This window comes from Hibiscus syriacus, unplaced genomic scaffold (assembly GCF_006381635.1).
Source record: "Hibiscus syriacus cultivar Baekdansim isolate YM2019G1 unplaced genomic scaffold, ASM638163v2 tig00110332_pilon, whole genome shotgun sequence".
NCBI lineage: Eukaryota > Viridiplantae > Streptophyta > Magnoliopsida > Malvales > Malvaceae > Hibiscus > Hibiscus syriacus.
The window spans coordinates 7,032,669-7,044,031 of NW_024062688.1; the positions used below are offsets into that span (position 1 = coordinate 7,032,669).

Consider the following 11,363-nt stretch of genomic DNA (forward strand, 5'->3'; position numbering starts at 1 on the left):
TAACGATACTATAAACTTTGATATTGTCATTTCATATTCAATTATGATTAGTTTTTTCTTCAAAATAATTGATTAATTTTTATATGTAATTTATGATCTTTACGGAGATATATGTGAATTTTACAAACACCAGTTAATTATTTATTTTCTTTTTTAATTTAAGACTTTTTAATACATTGTCAAATATATTTATTTTTATTTTTTAAATATAATTTAAGAACATTTCGTATTATTTTGGATTTAAATCTTAATATTTATATAATTATATTTTAAAATAAACCTAATTATTTTTATATCTATCTTCCATAAATATATTTCATACGAGAAAATCATAGAAAATTTAATTAAATATCATAATAATAATTAATATTATAAATATATATATATATATATATATTAAAATAAATAAAATTAATTTCAACAATAGTTTAACATAAATATTGTTTTTTTTTGTCAATAACATATATTTCTTTAGCACAATGGCTAGATGTTGCGCTCTTTTCTTAAAAGTCCTAAGTTCGATCATCTTAAAAGCCATGTATTGTATTAATTTATCAAAAAGTAACATGTTAAACCAACAACCAGATGCTCTAGTAATATGAGACAGACACCTCTTAAGCAAATTAGGTTGGGAGGGTCGCCCATACTTAATCAATGGCAATAATTGCAATGCAAGTTACTAAAGAAAATGAATATAACTAAAAATGTAATATATACTATAATTGATTGCATAATAAATTTTTTAATTAATTTATTTATGTAGTTATGATAAAATATTTGTCTCTAATAGACTAATAAGAATGATATTAGTGTCTAAATTTTCGTCATTGTTATTAATATTTTAGTGTCAAGTAAATTTATCATAATTTCTATTGATAATAGTATCTAAAATTTGGTCACAAAAATACTTAGTGTGACAATATTGATGGTCACAAAATATATTTTTAGTGTCAAAAAGATCATCACAATTTATATTAATAATTGTGTCGAATAGATGGTCACAAAAAAAGAACATTTGCAACAAATTTTAGAGTAATTGTCATTGATGTGATAGTGACGAAGTTATTAGTAACGACTTGAAAATTTTATTACTATGTAGTTTAGTGTCTAAATTTAATGTTTTTAGTAACTATTTGTATTGTCAATAAAGGTGCATTTTCTTGTTGTGTATATATAGAAGAGAAGAAAATTGGGCAGGAAACTAGTTTAATTTGTGTCCAAGAAGGAGGAAAGGTTGCTGGTGTTGTAACCACTTCCACGGCTCAGAGATAAAGATGATGCATTACCCACCATGAAACTCAAAGACTCCAGCCAGCCACGGGATTTACGTGAATGACAGTAAGTCTGTCTTTGACTAAAATAATTTTTCAACAATATCCGTGACTCTAATAACAAAAAGGAAATGTGGGCATGTATTTATAAGTTTTAAGTTGTAGCTAATGGGCTGCTCTTGTATTTATGAGTTGAAAACCAGTACTGTGGTTTTGTGTCATGGCTAACGTGTGTTGTTCCATTGAGATGGAGCCTAGAACCCTGAACCAAGGCCAACTCAATCATGTCAGGGTATATGCCTCTTGTTTTGTTATCACTGTTGTTTCGAATACTAAAACTGAAATGCCATTTTTTTGGCTGCAGGAAATGGCTGCTCAGAAGATTGAACCAAATGAAGCTGCACCCCAGGTCTGCTTTCAAACAAACCTTGTAATTTAGTGTGTGCTTTTTTAATTACTCTGTGATGAATATAAGATGGCATATGTTCAAAGACTCTCGATCATTTGACATTAAACGCTCATACTACATAGGCGGTACTCGAATTCAAGACCCCAATAGAAATAAGGTCATGTAATAAACCGACTATTTTAATTTCGATTGATGTGGTAAGTAAGAGGGATGGGTTTGTTGCAGGGAATTGGAGGTGATGAAGTAAAAGAAGTGGTGATTGAGGAAGAAAAGGCTGTGAATACGGTGGGAAGACCGTGCCAATGCGAAACTCTACACATTGAATCACCAGATCCCCACTTGAACAATCCTGTTAAGGAGCCTCTTACTGCCCCTTTTTGATGTTCCTATTATTATTATTATTATTATCATCATTTTGCTACTTCTCTTCCTTTTGAGGTTCAAAATGCTCAATGAAGAGCACAAAGTGTTTCATTTTCTAGGCAGGCTTTGATGCTTTAAATAAGTGTTGTAATTTTGTTCACAAATAAAATCTTCAGTTACTATTTTGATGATATATAAAAGTACAAAGCTGCTGGGTCGGTCTTTGTTTTATAAAACAAAGACTTTTGTAAACCCTTCTAAAAACACAACTTTAGAGTTAATGTTCAAAAAACACTGAAATCAAAAGTCGATTATAAAGGACTCTTAATATATCATTTTATTAATTATATATTATCTCAAATTTTAAAATTTTTTATATTTAATTTTGATCCCTTGAAATCAAATATGACAACATATTTTATTAATGGAATGAACTTTATTTAAAATAAAAATTGAATAAAGTTTTTAAAAATTAAAATATTGTAATTCACGAGTTTTAAAAAAATATCATTTTATTATGGATAATTAACTAGATCATATTTTAATGATATTATTTTTTGAATCGTTTTAATAAAAGAATATTATCCACATAATAGGATAATTTACAAAAAAAAAATCACATTTTCTAATGTCACATGGTAGTCCATATGTCTTGCATGATACTGTAGCATTCGTCCTACTCCAACGAATAGCTTTAGTTCGACATTATTTGAGTAATTTTTTTACACTGTATTATTCAAAAAATTTAACAGCCTATATATATATATATATATATATATATATATGTAAGTATCAAATAAATTCTAATTCAATATTTTCACCTAATAAATGCATTCACATTTTCACTTTAAAATCTAAACTTAAATCTTTAAAACCTCTCATTGAAATTTAAAATTCTAATATATAATGAGATTCAAATATGATAATATGCTGAAGTTGCTAAAAATATGATTGATTTAAAATACTAACCTTAAATATTATAAGGGGTAATAAAATTGTTATTAATTTGTCACTTTACGTATAACACTGTGTTAAATATTATTTTAAATAATTACATTTTTACAATAATATTTTTATCCCATAAAATTATAAATAGTAAATATATTGAATATTAAAACTATAAGTTATTTTAAATTTTCAAATTTATTAATATTTTATTAAATTAAACTCTTTGTATATTATTATTATTATTATGTTTATATTTAAGAATTGATAATGATCATTATAAAAAGAATTCATTAGTTTAAGGGTATTTTTAACCAAAATTGTGAGAATTGTGTAATACCTAAGAATTTGAAGGTAATAACATTCTCACCATTTTAACAAAAAAAATGTTACAATTAAAAAAAGATTATTATCGGGTAATAATATTTCCCGTGAATCAAACGTGAAAATGCAACTTCAGGAAAATTATTTATTTTAATAATAATCTTTTCCGCAAGCCAAATGTAATCTAATAATCTTAACAAATTCAATCCTAACTCGTACTGGATATAACAACTTCATCAAATTGAAAAAATAGGGCTGAAATCAAATTGAAACTAGCCCACTCTAATAACCCAACTAAAATCAGCTTTCCTCTCTAATATGCACTTCGATGGGTTTGATTTTTTCACAACTTTTTTTTTTATTAAGGATATTACCCAAATGAACTTGTTGAATCTTCTGAATATTAAAATTTATAAAATACTTATCTGATTATAAGATATTATTTTGTTGAGTATTCTGAACATTAAAAATTATAAAATGATCACTCAGTTATTTATATGTTTCAAACTCGTCTTTTTCCGTTAATCGCGACCGTCTGAATTAGATGTTAAATTGTTTACTGAAATATGATAAAATTTGATCTCAAAACCGTTTGAGTTGTATTTGTTAGAAAGACTCTCCGTTTATATTATGTATTCTAACCAATTTTTGACATATTATGTCATCGAGCTAGTGCTTGAAAACAATAATAGTGCTATTGGACATCATTAAAACATGATTTTAGTATATCTTAATCAGTAGGTTAACGTCCAACTTCAGACGACCATCAAACTTTTTACAGAAAATTATGAATTTAAAACGTATAAGTAGTCAAATAATAATTTTATAATTTTTAATAATTGAAATAATCTTCAAAACAATACTTTATAGTCAATACAACTTCTATAATCGGACGTCCTTCTAATAATTATAACACTATTGGAATTTATATTTTAACAAGCACTTCGATAAAATCATCATAAAAACAAAAACACTACTCTTTTGGTTGACTTCTCCACATATAGCATTGGTTGATAATTAATTAATTAATTACAATAAAAATACTCTTTTAATTTATTGACTTTTCCATATGTAGCGTTTGGTTGATAATTAATTATGCTATTGTACATCATATCGCAGGGTAAGTTTTGGACATTTATACAATTTAATTTCTTTCGTTTTCTCTTTCCAGCTTACTTTTAAGATTTACGTTTATCAAAAAAAAATAATTATATCTTAAGTTTGTTAGAAAAATGTTAAAATAAATTGGTTAGGATGATCACCTTCACCTTTACAATATCCGATTTAAATGAGTCGATCAATATATCGAATAGTAATAATTAATTAAAATAAATAAATAACACCCAAAAATATTACTATCCTACAAAATGGGAACTTGTAAAAATCGTAAATTATTATTTAAATAAAATGTTTAGATAATAAATTACGTTTGCCTCTAAATTTAATGCTTTTGCAGGTTGTTGTTGACACTGATCTGTCCTTGTTGTTTGTGCGTGACGGTGCCAGTGGAAATGGCGCTGGAGTTGGTCAAAGCTCCATTTCGTGTCATGGAATCATGGTTTTTAGAATCGGATCGGTTAGTGAACCGATCATACTATCAGTTCACTGGTTCAACAGTTTGAACTGGTTTAATCGGTCGGAAGAATCGGACGGCGTCATAATTATTTAAAAAATTAAATAAAAATATTAAAAATATTTAATAAAAAAATAATTTTTTATATCACAAGTCATAACATATATAAGTTAAAAACTATAAAATTAAGTGAAATAAAATAATTCAAATTAACTACAACATAATATTTAAGGTAAAACATATTAAATAATAAAATATAATTATATAACTATAATTAAAAAATAAATTTGAGGCTAAAAAAATCATAACAAAATGATATTGTTTGGTTTAATTTTTTTAAAAAAACAATCTCACATGACTAAGAAACATAGAAGAGCATCCCAAAAGTCTAAAGAGTAAAAATATGAAAACAAAACAATCTCACATGGCTAAGAAACATAGAAGAGCATCACAACTAACTTCTATAAATAATAGAGGTAATTTAGCATTCAAAATCATGGAGCCTTTTGGTGAGCATTGAGTGAACTATTCCTTCACTTCAATCAAGCTCGAATTTTAGGCTTCAATCGAGCTTCTAAATTTTTTTTTTGAGTTCAAGCCTTTTTTAGTTCAAGTTTTAATATTATATTTCGAGTTTGAGTTGAACTTGATAATTTTTAGCTCGTGAGTTTGAGTCGAGTTGAGCTTACTTTTAAAGTTTTCAAGTTCGAGTCGAGCTCAGCAATACTCGAGTTCGACTTGGCTCGTTTAGCAAACGACATCGTTTGGTTTAATTTAAAAAAAAAAAATTTCCCATTTTTTTCAATTTTCAGCCGGTCCGGTTCGAACGGTTCAACGGTTCTGGCCGGTTCACTAGTAACGGTTCAATCGGTGTATATTGAACCGGACTAGATAACGGTTCCCGGTTGAACCGGTTGAATCGGCCGGTCCGATCCGATTTTCAAAACAATGCATGGAATGGTTCACCCAACAGATCCCTTGTTAATAACCTCTGCTAATCTAAAGTAAACCGCCTGCTCTGATCTGCTCTGATTTTCCTGCATATCTTTGCCAGTTATTTGTCTGATGAGCTTAACGGTGAAATTTAGGCAAAGTTCCACTATTGTATTCTTGACTATAGATAATGGGATTTATTAAAACTTAATTAGAGTTTGGCAATATATTTTATTAAAAAGTCATCTTCTTGATAAAATCTAAAGGCTATAAATTGTAATTAGCTGAAGAAGAATATGAAAATTACAACAACATGGGCTAAGAATGACCAACTCAACTTTGTTCAACTTTCCCCCCGGAAACAAACAGATTTAAAATTTACAGTCAAATTATGATATGATTAATTCTATCTTATTCCTTCACTATTTATCAGAGAACAAATTTAAGCTTCCATTGCATTTTTTAACTAAAAAGAGCTGCATATAATATTTGGTTCCAAGTATCCGACATACCCGGAAGGCACCAATGGCTACATTCAGTGCCTCTGTGAAGGCCACTGTATGCGGCCGGGTGAGCGTCTTTCCGATACTGAGAGAGTCCGGTAACGTCGAGCAAATACACTGGTTTCTTAATCCTACTAAGGACCTTCTTCACACCAACCCAAGCCATGGACGTGCCTGCTGCTGCTGGATATCTCGTTCCGAAGAACGGGTGAGTCTGTCCAATACATGATTGTGTTGGTTGGTTCCACTCCTTTCCCCTGCAAATCAACATTTTATCATAAAAATTGCAAAGGAAAAGGAAAATCTATCACAAAGAGTTAAGGTTGCTTACTCATAATGGGTTGGAAAAATACCTTGGTTCTGGAAGGATCAACATCGCGGTTCACCCATCTGGACCACGTTGTTAATCCTTTGTAGTATGCAATCATACGGTTCATATCTTTCCACGTTTTCCCACCCTCTTCCATGTAATCAAATCTGCACAACAAATAATAATTAGTACACTAGATTTTAGTCTGTCCACTGCTATAAAAAAATTAAACAAGGCCAATTTCTAAAAAAGCAAACAATTAAAAGGATAAAACATATTCGTGTAAGTAATTTTTTCTTTTTCATGGAACAAGTAAGATTTCAGTGAAAACAATCTAGCATTAAAATTCATTGTTCAAGAGAGACCAAAATGGTACGTGTTTATTTTTTTGCCCTAAAAGACAAAGCACATGTGTCATTTCAACATTGACATTTCAACATTGACATTTCTTTAGGAATTGTAATATTTCAACATAATAGAACTAAACTATTTTGTTATAAAGAAAAGAGACGAGTGGAGTTTGTTGTTTGAAATATGTGTGAGCGATGGGCGGGGGAACAGAAAAGGGAATGATGTTGATCATACGGTTGGGATCTTCCGCTGTGGGTCCACCAGTGCCAGGTGTTGAAGATCAGAATGTCCCTCTCTTTCCGTTCATCACAATGCTCTTAACTTTAGGGTCGTAAGATCGAGTCGCACGGTGAGTAATTCATAATTTGGAAATCTTCCACTGAAACTGTTCTCAACTTGATGTTGGAGGTAACCTACTATCGCACCTCTCCCTTACCCATTACATATAAGAATAAAGGTGAGCTAATTTTTACCGCCTCTGATTGAGTCCAGCTTCAACACTCTTCCGAAACGTCAACAAGGTACGGCGTTCTATACAGCAATATCTTCACATCATACGACTGCATCAATTATTATATATCTTCACATCAGAGCAACTTATTTTATGTACAAACTATTTATATGATATAAATGAAAAAAATTGAATGAATAAGTTATGATGATTAAATATATATAACTTACTAAAGTTATTTTTTTTAATTTTAATCGCAGCTGATTTGATTGAAATTATTTTAAAAAGTTATACGATCATATTATCAAAATTAAAAGTATAATGATCATATTAACATTAATCTCATAGTTAAATAGTCATTTGAATAGTTTATCCTAAAAATTAATAAAACTATTATTGTGACCCTTTTTATTTTTTTTCAATAATAATGTGAAATTACTTTGTGGTAACACATTAAAATCACTATTAATTTTTATATTACTAAAATAAAATCAAAACATAATATTAGTGTTAAAAAATTAAATGATCAAATCAAAATTAAAATGATAGTTGAGTGATTAAATATGTAGTATATCCTAATCTAAAACATGTATGAATGTGTAACATGAGTATGTGAGGAAAACCACATAAAATTAAGAGCGTCACAAAATTTTAGTCACATGTTTGGTTCATGGAATGTAACATGACTTCCGGGAATAAGATTATCAGAATGTTACATTACCTTATACATTACTGGGAATATTACATTATTGTGTTTGGTTCTTTTTACAGGAATGTATGATTAGAGTGTTTGGTTGAATAAAAGATTACTGGAATACATATTTTATTGAATTGTCCTTATGATATTTTTTTAACAAGTTGAGTTCCAAATATTCAAATGAAAATATTTATATAAAAATTCATAGAAAATATATTATTGTATTATTTTCAATTTATATATTTTTTTATTAAATTTAAATTCATAAAATTTATATAAATTTTTTTACAAAATTTAAAAGATAAATGAGTAGATTAAAAAAGTAAATATACAATATATTCTTTTAATCTTAATTAATATTTAAAAAGTTATGATAATAAATAAATAAATAAAATTCCCGGTTGGAAATATTTTTGAAATAAAGTTATGATAATAAATTTATGATAACATACTATAGCTTTTGAAATAAAAGTAAGGGTATTTTTGAAATAAATCTTTAGTTTCAAGGGCATTTTAATCCAGGTCGAAGGGAAACAAAAAATACCTAAGCCTACCATGAGATTAGTATTCCCGGTAAAATTAGAAAACAAGTTACTGTTGGGAATATTTTATTACTCCACTATTGAGAATCTTGCCCATCAAAACGTGAGAATCACAAGTAGGAAAAAATATTACCACCAGTAAAGTTGAAATCATCCATTTAAACGCCCCCTTACAGTTTTATTTCAGGCGATGTTATATTATCATAAAAATTTGGATTTATTCAACAAATGTTCAGATGGAAATCTAAAAGCATAGAGGCCAAAATAAACATCATGGCCAAAATCTCAAAAAATAAATAAATTAAAATGACCATTTTAATACATTTTGGGAGTTAATTTTGATATTATGCCTAAACAATGATCATCCCATGAAACAATCGGACAATAAGCTTGGTTGGATTAACTAAAAACCCATACATTTAGTGTATCAAAATATAAAGGCCCTACGACTTTATTTCCTCTTATACAAACACCCCCATAGCCTGGCATTGCTCTGCTTCAGTTTCTAAACAACCGACTCAACCATTATACATACATGATGAAGTAGTTTCAATGGCTGGCCAGCCACATTACATCCTGAACAGCGGCAGCGCTGTACATCACACAGCCGAAGAACGTGAAGGCTATCGAGACGGTGACATGATCGCAGAAGCTATCCAATGACTTGCAAAAATTGGGCAACACTGTGTGTCGGATTCCAGTTCGGTTCAGATTGGTTACACCGGACGCCGCCGATCCCGCACTCACCATTGCATATGCCAGTATCTTCAGACCACATAGTCAAACAATACATATACATACACACACGTGATACATTAGCAAATAAAATGTGGGAAATCTGTACCTGATCCCCGGCAAAGACAAGCCAAGCTTGATTTCTCGAGGGAATCGCAGGGGATTTCTTCACAAGCAGCCTTGAAGTGGCAATGAGTAATTGGACCAAAGAGTAAGCTGTTGCAGTGGCTGTTACTCCAACAACATATCTGTACCATGATTTTGTCGGTTACATTCACGGGTCTCATTCCTGTTCAATTCTCAATTGGCTAACTAGAAAACAGACAAAATTGCTTACTTTAACCCATTGGAACCTCAATTTAGGGGTATCTTTCCATTATTTAAATGCCAACTCTACCTTAATTAATCGAGTTTGATATCGTAAAACTATGCATAATGTTAAAAAAAAAAAAGATAAAGCATACTCTTTTGGTTAAAGTACACAATTGGTCCCCCGAATATTAAAAATTATAAAATGATCACTCGAGTATTCGTATGGTCCAAACTTGTTCTTTTTCGTTTAAAAAATTGACGACATCTAACATGTTGACTAAGATATAATAAAATCGGAACACATAATCTCAAATAACTATACAACTCAAACAACTTTGAAATAATATTTTATCATATACTAGTCAACAGGTTAACTTTCAACACAAACAACAATCAATTTTTTAATGAAAAATGACGAGTTTAAAACATATGAATAACCGAATGACCATTTTATTATTTTTTATAATCGAAAAACTCAATAAAATAACTACTATAATCATAGGACTATTTTATAATTTTCAATAATCTAGACTCAATAAAACAACACCATTTATATACTTTACCTATTTTTTATAATTAAGGTTAATCTCGAAATTCAAATACAAAAAAGGAAGAATATAGCAAATTCCAAACATATTTCTGCCTTTGGTCGGTGAAACAAACAAGAGAACATAGATAATAGAAAGATCAAAAGTTCACACACTTCACAGCTCCCCGTTAGGTGTGACCTCCATTTTCCCTTTCATTTTCTTTCCCTTTCTCGGCAAACAAACAGTAGACAAAAAGTTTTTAAAGAAATTAAAAACGAATTTGAAAGTAGCAAAGAAAGATTTTACTTACTCGAAGGAGTAAGAAAAAGACCATTTGGAGTGGAGCTGGAGCTGGAACCCATAGAAGGATGCAACGCTAACCTGACGAGCGGTGACCATGAACGACATGGCTGTCACCGAAGTAGCCATGCACAGCAGCCTGATTGTCAGCACCACCACGTCCCCTTTCGTCAAGGTTTCTCCTACAGTCTTGGACCTTAACCCCAATTCCACACCGAATTCACCTTGCCGCACACACTCCTCCGCCGTCATATTGGACTCCGTCAGCTGCCTCGGCGGAGTGGATGGTGGTGGCGGCAGCGTTTTGTGGCCGCTCATCTTTATCTCCCGAAGCTATGTAACGTACTTTGATAAGTCTTATGTATTTTGTTGTTCAAGATTCCTGGATGCAAGGTGGTGGTGTGAGGGGGTATATAAAGGAAAATCGGGGCGTAACAGGGGTATTAAATTTTAGGCTAAAATACATTAATATTCACTGAACATTTAGGGAACTTTCATTTTGGTCAACAAAAGCGAAATTTTTTTATTGGAGTCACAACTGTGAAGGAAAAAATTCATTTCAGTCGCTATACCATTAAACCGTTAACCGCAGCTGAAGTGGTATGTTAAAAATCCTAAAAAAAAAGCAGCTGAAGTGTTATAAACGGAAAGCGGGTGAATAATTATAATAATAGTACACTTTTTTAGGGTAAACTATGTTGATTGTCAATGAATTTTGGAAAACATTCATTTTGGTCATTTTGGGGTGTATATTATATGATTATTTATTGAAGAATCAACAAATTTTAATAATTTTTCATGTGAGGCTTATTCT

At 30.0% G+C, this 11,363-nt stretch overlaps 2 protein-coding genes across 2 annotated transcripts; both read right to left on the reverse strand.

The window, feature by feature from the left end:
- Nucleotides 1-6,140: 6,140 nt before the first annotated feature.
- LOC120119864 (protein trichome birefringence-like 39) lies at nt 6,141-7,277 on the reverse strand. Its single transcript, XM_039139663.1, has 3 exons — nt 7,217-7,277; nt 6,653-6,798; nt 6,141-6,578 (listed from the first exon to the last, which is right to left on the reverse strand). The coding sequence occupies exons 2-3, from the start codon at nt 6,786-6,788 to the stop codon at nt 6,469-6,471; spliced, it is 246 nt and encodes an 81-aa protein (XP_038995594.1). The 5' UTR covers nt 6,789-6,798; nt 7,217-7,277; the 3' UTR covers nt 6,141-6,468.
- Nucleotides 7,278-8,961: 1,684 nt separating this feature from the next.
- LOC120119297 (CASP-like protein 3A2) lies at nt 8,962-10,921 on the reverse strand. Its single transcript, XM_039139119.1, has 3 exons — nt 10,560-10,921; nt 9,517-9,655; nt 8,962-9,437 (listed from the first exon to the last, which is right to left on the reverse strand). The coding sequence occupies exons 1-3, from the start codon at nt 10,865-10,867 to the stop codon at nt 9,222-9,224; spliced, it is 663 nt and encodes a 220-aa protein (XP_038995050.1). The 5' UTR covers nt 10,868-10,921; the 3' UTR covers nt 8,962-9,221.
- Between the last annotated feature and the right edge of the window lie 442 nt (nt 10,922-11,363).

Excerpts from the sequence above, each read along its gene's own strand:
- LOC120119864 (XM_039139663.1), bottom strand. The coding sequence starts at position 6,788 with ATGGAAGAGGGTGGGAAAACGTGGAAAGATATGAACCGTATGATTGCA. Across the intron at positions 6,579-6,652 it reads ATTTTTCCAACCCATTATGA|GGGAAAGGAGTGGAACCAAC; the intron begins GTAAGCAACCTT and ends GTTGATTTGCAG.
- LOC120119297 (XM_039139119.1), bottom strand. The coding sequence starts at position 10,867 with ATGAGCGGCCACAAAACGCTGCCGCCACCACCATCCACTCCGCCGAGG. Across the intron at positions 9,656-10,559 it reads TCTTTTTCTTACTCCTTCGA|ATATGTTGTTGGAGTAACAG; the intron begins GTAAGTAAAATC and ends ATCATGGTACAG. Across the intron at positions 9,438-9,516 it reads TTGTCTTTGCCGGGGATCAG|ATACTGGCATATGCAATGGT; the intron begins GTACAGATTTCC and ends TGTGGTCTGAAG.